Source organism: Pistacia vera, unplaced genomic scaffold (assembly GCF_008641045.1).
Source record: "Pistacia vera cultivar Batoury unplaced genomic scaffold, PisVer_v2 Contig310, whole genome shotgun sequence".
In the NCBI taxonomy this organism is placed as follows: domain Eukaryota; kingdom Viridiplantae; phylum Streptophyta; class Magnoliopsida; order Sapindales; family Anacardiaceae; genus Pistacia; species Pistacia vera.
The window spans coordinates 777099-785781 of record NW_022196125.1 but is presented as its reverse complement, the minus strand read 5'-3'; the positions used below and the strand labels follow the sequence as shown (position 1 = coordinate 785781).

General features: G+C 32.4%; 1 protein-coding gene across 1 annotated transcript; it reads right to left on the bottom strand.

Annotated features, from left to right (window-relative positions):
* Window positions 1-2438: 2438 nt before the first annotated feature.
* On the bottom strand, window positions 2439-8421 carry LOC116136304 (probable disease resistance protein At4g27220). The gene is made up of 8 exons (XM_031422020.1): window positions 6607-8421; window positions 5676-6128; window positions 4398-4893; window positions 3970-4039; window positions 3522-3571; window positions 3283-3424; window positions 3139-3188; window positions 2439-2556 (listed from the first exon to the last, which is right to left on the bottom strand). The coding sequence occupies exons 1-6, from the start codon at window positions 8419-8421 to the stop codon at window positions 3399-3401; spliced, it is 2910 nt and encodes a 969-aa protein (XP_031277880.1). The 3' UTR covers window positions 2439-2556; window positions 3139-3188; window positions 3283-3398.
* Between the last annotated feature and the right edge of the window lie 262 nt (window positions 8422-8683).

The window sequence follows — 8683 nt, the reverse complement described above, 5'->3', positions numbered from 1 at the left end:
TTTTAGGTAATTATAGATGTTGTAATCAACTTACCCCAAAATTAAAAAAAAATAATAATAATCAATCATGCTCTAAATGTCATAGGGGTGACAGTCGAGCCGAGTCGCTTCGAGTGACTCAAGCTTGGCTCGCCAAAAGCTCGAGATTGGCTTGACAAAAGTCGACCTGAGCTCGAGCTCGAGCAACTCGACTACAGTGTCAAGCTGAGTTCAATCTCGCCTAACTCAGCTCAACAAGCTCATGAGCTTCAGCAAGCTCAAAACAGGAAAGGGGGTATATGCTTTTTTTACAAATATTAGGAGGTACATGTAATTTACCGGTTTGTAAAACTAACAAATACACTCCCATAGAAATCAAAGAAAGAATTAATTAATGGGCCATTCATCATTGGTGGGCTCGAGACATTGTGTTTGTGGCAGCAGAGGAGTAAATAAAGGATAGAATATTAATTGAGTGCTAATAAAAAATCATTTTCTATCCCTCTTAAAAATAAAAGATAAAAAATCATTTTCTCTGTTCCTTCTTAGCAAAAACAAACTGCAACTCCATAACCAAATTAATGAAATTCTTCCATAACAAAATTAAAGTCCCGATTTTTAACCATATTCCAACTAAAAAAAAAAAAAAAAAAAAACCAAAAGTTTTTCTTCGACTTATTCCACTTAAAGAATTTCTTCCCAATCTCAGTAATTACAAAATCAAGCCGTATGAAAGAGAGAAAAAAATACTAAGACTAAAAGAGAGATTGAAGAAAGGTTGAAAGAAAAATAAGAAGAGGAATCAAACCTGGATTGAAGAAAGGTAGAAGGGTGGACGTTTGAAAGAGAGATTGATGAAAAATATGAAGACTGGAAGTGAGTTTGATACTTTGATTGATTAAAGAAGGTAAATGAAAGAAAGAGAGCAGGTGGTTGAAAGCTTGAGCTAATTGAGCAATACTCGAGCTTGATTAGCCTGAGCTTGACCTCGAGTTCGAGTATCCAGGTATCGGCTCGGCTCAAACACGGCCCACCTAAAGGTACTGAGGGCAAGATGATATTTCTCTTTCCTCGTTCTTTATTTTTTCCTTTCCCTTTTTTTTTTTTTCCCTTGTTCCCCTCATTTTCCTCGTATCAAGCTTTCAATCTTTTTTATTTTGTTTATATGTGAGGGTTCAAACTTGAAACCTTCTATTTTAATACCATATTAAGTTATCATCCCACTTAAAGCTTAAACTAATAGATGAGAGTTCAACATATATTAAACTTGTATTTTTTTCATTTTGTTTATCCAATTTGTATTTGGAGATTCAAATTTACAATAGGAAGGAAATGAAAGGAAAAGAAGGGAGAAAGGAAATTGGATGGCAGTACGGTTTTAGGGGGTGACTGATTATATTTTGAAAATTCATGGGGTAAGTTGATTAAAAAGTTTATAGTTACCAGAAAACTTGAATTTCAGAAACTATAGGATGGGAAATTATTTTTTCTCTAAAACAATAATCAGCTTTTGAATGGTTTAGTAAACAAGACCTCTCATTTACCCAAAACAAGACCTCTCATAAGATTTTTGGACACTTCTACCACTATCTTTCACACTTAATCACGAATACTATAAAAAAGTCATTAAAATTGAAACGTAGAGTATTATGGTTTTTTGGGTTATTTTTTAAGATAATATATTGTTAAAAGACATATGAGATGTCCAAAATATGTTTAGTGTATAAAGAAAGCAAAAAAAGAATTTTGTTAATTCAAATTGGGTTGAAATTCACCTTTCCGAAAATTGATAAATAACTTAAGACAATTCTCAAGGCTGCTAGAGTAGAGTATAATGATATTAATCTTGCTCAGATGGACTTTTTTAATATTTTATATAGCTCATATGGATAGTTTACATGTAATCTATTATATAAAATATCAATATCTCCTATATAGAATATCAAAAAGACTAATCGAGCAAGATTAATATCATTATACCCAAGTTGAGCGGGGTTAATATTATTATATTGCACTTGAGCAACTCAAGTTTATTCAATTTTTCGAGAAATTAGTCCTTAAAAAATTTTTCTGCAATTGTTTTCCTAAATGTATTATCCCATTTATATTAAACACAAATGAACATGGTATTTACCTCTAAACAGATACAAATGACACAAAAAGAAAAAAAGAAAAAAGCAAATCTAGAAACATTAAGAGAAGAAAGAAGAGAAAAAAGTGAATGGTAAAATGGTCCAAAATTTGCATCAAATATCTTACTTACAAAGACAAATGGGTTGTTTTTTTAATTTGATTCTTAAAGTAGATTATAAGTAATTATTTTTTTTTTAGTGATTAACCACCAATGAAAAATTAACTTGTACTTTGTTATGGTAAAGATGGTAAAAAATAACCACCAATGTGCATCTTAATTTAAAAGCACTTAAGAAGAAAAAAAAAAAAAAAAAGGAGGATCTCATACCATTTAGCCCAAGAAGGAAGATCGTTTAACCCCTGTAATGCGGCAAGAGCCGCAAAGAAACTGAGAAATACGAACATTGCTAGAAGCACTTCCAGCGCTTTTAATAAAAGAAGTTCCTGCCATGTTGATAAATAAAAGGCTGTCATTGATGAAAGAGGTGTTGAAAATATATTAATTTCTTTTGTTAAGGGGTCAGGGCCGCAGCCAGGGGATGGCTCCCCTGCTGTCCAATCCTGGTGAAAATTTTAGGGAAAAAAATTAATTCCTTTTTAATTTTATATAAATTCATAGTCTATTATATATTTTGATTTAATTATTGTAAAAAAATCTTTTAATTATAATTATTTAAATTTTTTTTATACATTGTTTTTCCACATATTTCCACATCATTTTTCTTCTGTATTAAAATAAAAATAATATTACATATATGAACTAATATGACAATCTTATATGTTTGACATGTGATTTCTTTTAATTATATAGTTTATTTTTAATTCAAAGCTATCGAAACATCTTTCTTAAAATATATCATTTTATTTAAGTTTGTATAAAAAGTTTATATATAAAGATTTACCTTACTATGATACCAAATTAAGAAACAAATAACTTGGAATATGAATGCATAATTAAGGGGTAAAACTTCTGCCCATGCCTCAAAAGACAACTTCAGATATCAAAGAAGAAAATTAATTACTCACCTGTGAATGTAAAACTGGGCGATAACAAATACATAGGATACCTAAAAAAGCTGCATTAAAAAGATTGAGAAAGACAAGCCACAATGAGATCGTATCACCCATAACCAGATTGTCTAATGATTTTAAAGGCAAAATAAACTTTACCTGCTGTAATTAATGAACCTCTTGATCGCGCCAATATACCATGAAGACTCAACCAAATAGCCATGAGTCCAATTAAAACAAGAATTATGCTACAAAAAATTGTTACATAAGCACTCTTAGGTGGCTCCCACTCTGTCCAATCCTGGGAAAAAAATGAATTCCTTTTTAATTTTATATAAATTCATAATCTATTATATATTTTGATTTAATTATTGTAAAAATATCTTTTAATTACTCACCTGTGAATGTATCACTGAGCAGTAATAAATACATAGGATACCACAAAAAGCTGCATAAAAAGCTGCATAAAAAGCCACAATGAGATGATATCACCCATAACCATTGACACTAATGATTTTCAAAGGCAAAATAAACTTTACCTGCTGCAATCCTATTAACTCTTAATCGTGCCAATACACCAACAAGAACCCACAAAATAGCCATGAATCCACTTAAAACAAAAATTATCCTACAAAAAATTGTTACATAAGCACTCTTAAAAGCACCTGAAACTATACTCACTCATAACTAAACTTCTTCAAATTCCCCCATTAAATCCTCATAATTAATTAAATTCAATAATCACCATAATCAACAGTATTGACAACAATCCAGATTCACTCCATCACATAACCTAACATGCATAAACACAAAAAATTAACAATTAATAGATTAAACTTAACAAACCTGGAAGGTTGTTGCACCGAGGCCAGATAGGCAGTAGCCCACAAAATCAATCGCAATTTATCCCTTATCACTGCACACAAGCACAACAGAAACGGCTATAAGAAAAATAAAATGTTTCAAGAAAATCATTATAAAATGTTCAAATATTACTCCTTCAGGAGATGATTCTTCAGGTAGCTGAAGTGCCATAAATTGAAGAGATTTGTGGGTTAATTTCAACTTCAAAGAACGTGATACAATTTGAAAATATATTTCTATCGAATTAAATTTATGAAATTTGTATAAGCATCATCATGAATGATTAGCATGCAAGATTTACAAGTGACATTAAATATATAAATTACCTCTGAAGGGGGATATTATAAAAAAAAAGATAAAAAAGAGTATCAAGGTGACATTGAATTCACAAAATTCAAAAGTACACTTACTGTGTCTTCTGTATACTCGTAGTATGGTTGTATTAAGGTCATCCTTCCAAAACTTTTCATCATATCTGAGATTCTTTACTTCGAGTAATTTTTCAGCACGTAAGACTCCTTGACAGAATGTTTTCATCTTGTGGCAGTCATTCACTTCTAATTTTTCCAAAGATGGAAATTCCAAAGTGCAGTTCCCAGAATAGAAGCATTTGAGACTTTTTAGATCATTGAGTAAGAGGTACGTCAAATTTTTGAAAACAATCTTTTCATCTCCTCCTGCGTCTCCCTCATTTTTTACTACTTCTATCATCACATGACATGCTGTTATTTCCATTTCTCTCAGTTGCTCCAAGCTTTTGGCTATTGAAGATGTCATTAAGTTTACAAATCCATTGCAATGCGTTACTTTCAGAACTTTTAAATTTTGGAAAGCTACAGGGGACGATGGAGATAGACTAATCAATTCATCAAACCCCGTTATTTCGAGATGTTCCAGAAATTTTATCTGAAAGATTCCAAGTAGAATAATGTCAATGCCTCCAAATTAAGGTTAATTACAAATCAATATCGAGTTAGAGTTGATATTCCTTCAAACAGTTTCACACAATTAATACCCAATAAATTCCTTCTATACTTTTAACGACAAATAGAAAGGGGAAAAAAGTTCAATTGCTGGTCCTAACTAGAAATTTTATATGTATATATAGACATGTTTGATGTTTGAAGTCCCCAGCCCACCGTCGCCACCCTAACAAACACGCAAAATCTTCCTAATTAATCAACTAAATCTCTCCCCCTAAAAAAAGGCCGAGACAGACTGACATCACTACCAACAACAAAAATGTCAAACCAACAAACCCTGTTCTCAACACCAGTCAAGCATCAACAAAGAGAAACAGCTGAAAAATCCAACACAGTCACCGGATTAAACAAACCCAATACCGACCAAAAAAAAAAAAAAAATGCAAGCTAAGTCAACACAAACCTGTGAGGGTTGAGGGTCAAATCTGTGAGGATGGAGGTGGGGGTTAGGGAAGATGGTGAGGATGGCCTTTGAAGATCCGGTACTTCAATTAGTTTTATTGACAAGATTTTCATTACAAGATTCATCTCAACCCAACTAATAATTAATTTAATTTAATCTTTTTTTTTTTTTTCTAAATTCATATTGAAGAAAAAAGAGATATTAAACATCTTATAATAATGTTACTATAAATTTATGAATATAAAGATTTTGTTTTTTCTTTCTTTCCTCTTTTTCAGTAACGGAAGAAAAGAGACTCGTACCTTTTTCAACAAGTAGAGGTATCGTGGCTCTGAAATGTCAGGTTGCCGCTCATTATCTTCTGAATCGGATCCCTCTACTTTTTCATGGCAAGACACCAGCAATTCCTTTAACAGTGGCCATTCATGAGTATGTTTTCTAGAGTAGAAAGCTTTTAGCTTTGGTAGCTCTCTTAGACTCAAAAAGGTTACTCTCGGAAAGACAAACGCAGTAGCTTCGCTACCTAACTTAACAATCTTCTTCAAAGATATACAATTGCGAATCTCAAGGTGTTCGAGCTGCTCAAAATTTTTGACTAAAGATGATGGGAAAGCATACTTTAGGTTTTTGCAATCCCTCAAAGTCAAGTGCTTTAAATTTTTGTAGGAAGGTGTTAATGCTGGATTTTGGTGGTTCCAGATCCTCTTAACATTAATTGCTCTCAGATTTAAGGTCTTCAAATTTGGAAAAGCAACCTGCAATAAAATTTAATTTAATTTTAATATTTTCTCTTATAAAATATAGAATACATGCAATTCAAGCTAAAATTGTCTCTTTTGTCTTGATATATTTCACACCAATTATGACATAATTTATGAGTCCTATTAATGAATTTGAATGATTGTTGCATCAAACTCATAACGCTCCAAAACACATTAATTATTCAAGTTGCATTGAATCTCAACCATCCAATGATTCTAACATTTGGTCATAATTTATCATGCAAAATCTTTCTACTCAAATTTCAAATCAGTACAGTAGAATAATTTATGCAAAAAGTGAAAAGCAAATCAATAATATGGAGTAGTTAGTTAGAGTAAAGACTTTTTTCCACGTTAATGATATTTTTCACCGACAAACTTTTAAAATACCACTTTCCCATCCAAACGACACTTTTTAATGAAAATATATTAAAATATATAATAGAAAACTATGAGGTTATGTAGACCAAACCTTCATGTTGGAAAGTAATGGAGTGTCAAGTTCATCCTGCCATCTCTCTCGCAATGTTGAAGTTGTCTTCACTTCAGAATAGAAGCTTGTAAGATGTGAAAGAAAATTGAGAGTCAAAGAGCGTAACTGATAGAATTTAATCTGATCAATTACTTCATTGTTGTTTTCATTTTCTCCTCTTTCAACAGCAAAAATCTGTTTCAAATTGTCGCAAGATTCCACCTTCATTGTCTGAAGTTGTGGAAGGCTACTAGCATTGCCGAATGAAAAGATATTTTCCAATTTAACGCATCCTTTCACATCTATGATCTTCAGGTTGCAAAAAGACTCTTTTGTCGGATGACCAGAACATATGTTCTTCAACCGATTCAAGTTTAGTAGAATCAGTGACTCCAAGTTGCAGAAGACAACACCATCTGTGCAATTTGTTGAGTTAAAAATGCAAGAGAGATTAGGAGTATTGTGGAGATGGAGATGTTTCAGTTGAGAAGAACTCGGTTGTGAAGAACTTTCTCTCTCTAATTCGTTAAGAACATTCCCAATACACTGCAATTTCCCTATGCATAAGAATTCAACATTCTTGAAGCATCGAAACTTCTCTGACCAATTGATAGAATTGCACTCCAGTCTCAGTGTCCTTAAAGTCCCATCCTCATCAAACGGCCCCGAGTCTTGAAAATTGCACGATCCACAAGATAAGAGAAAATTATCACTTATGGATATATTGTACCTTAGCAAATCTTTGGAGAACAAGCCTTCTGGAAAAATATTTGCATCGTTAAACTGTATTTCTAAAGTGGCGAGACGAGGCAACCCGTTCAACTCATCAAGGATGGCTTTCCTTCTTTCAATATTGAGACCTCCAATTTTCTGTAGAACAAAACATCCTTTCATATACAATTCTTCCAATCTGTATAAACTTGATATCACATTTGGTGCTATAACTGTTAGTCGTTGACAATTACTTAAATCTAACAATATTAACTGAGTCAATTGACCTATTTCTTTAGGCAATTGCTCAATTGTTGAATATCGTAAACTAAGAATTTTTAATGTCCGCAACTGTCCAATAACAGCTATGTCATCAACTACACTATTATCTAGACGCAATGTCTGAAGCTTTGTTATGAGACGAATTGACGATGACCACAAAGAGGAAAACTTCATCCTAGTCAAATCTAAGACTTTGAGATTCCTCATCCCTTTAAAAAAATCCTCAGGAATTTCAACATGAGAATCACCAACCTTGGTATTCATATAGAACAATTCAAGTTCTGGACATTCCAACTTTTCACGAAGGTCAGTAATAGTGCTATCACGTATGAAGATCTTTTTGCAAATCTTTTGTTCATCCTCACTAGGCCATCTCCAATTCATCTCATTTCTCACGGAAAACACATGGTCCTCTCCTTTTGCAAGGGATGAAGCAACTTCACGGATAAAATCATGCATTGAAAAGGAATCGTTGGTTTGATCGTTAAGCAACAAAGAAGAGTCTTTAAGTTCACTGATCAATGCATACACCTTATTCCAAGCGTCTTCGATCGTGAAAATGTTTGGAAATATATTTAATCCCATAGCATATATGACCAAGTCTAAAATAAAACCTTGATGGCTCATTAGACTACAGAGCAAAAAAGTCTTCTTCAGATCACTTTTTAAGTAATTGTAACTTAATTGTATTGATACATATGCTCTACTCATATCTCCTGTGAAGTTTTCTGGAGAAGATCTTTTCAACTGTCGCAAGGCTTCTTTCCATTGTGGTGGATCTCTTTTATTCTTTAATGCGTTTGCTACAGTGACAATCGCCATGGGCAAGCATCCACACTTCTGACATATATCTTTCGGCAAAGATTTCAACTCACGTTTTTCAGTCAAATCACCTGCAGAAGGTAACAAGAAATACAATTTTTAAATTATTATTTAAATATAGTTCAATAAATAATTATGAAAATCATGTTGGGGAGCAATCAAATCTTAAATCACTATGAAAACAAAAATAAAACGGACAAAAGACAAAGAATAAACCATAAACACAAAGATTATAATGGATACTTCCCGTTAAAATCTAATT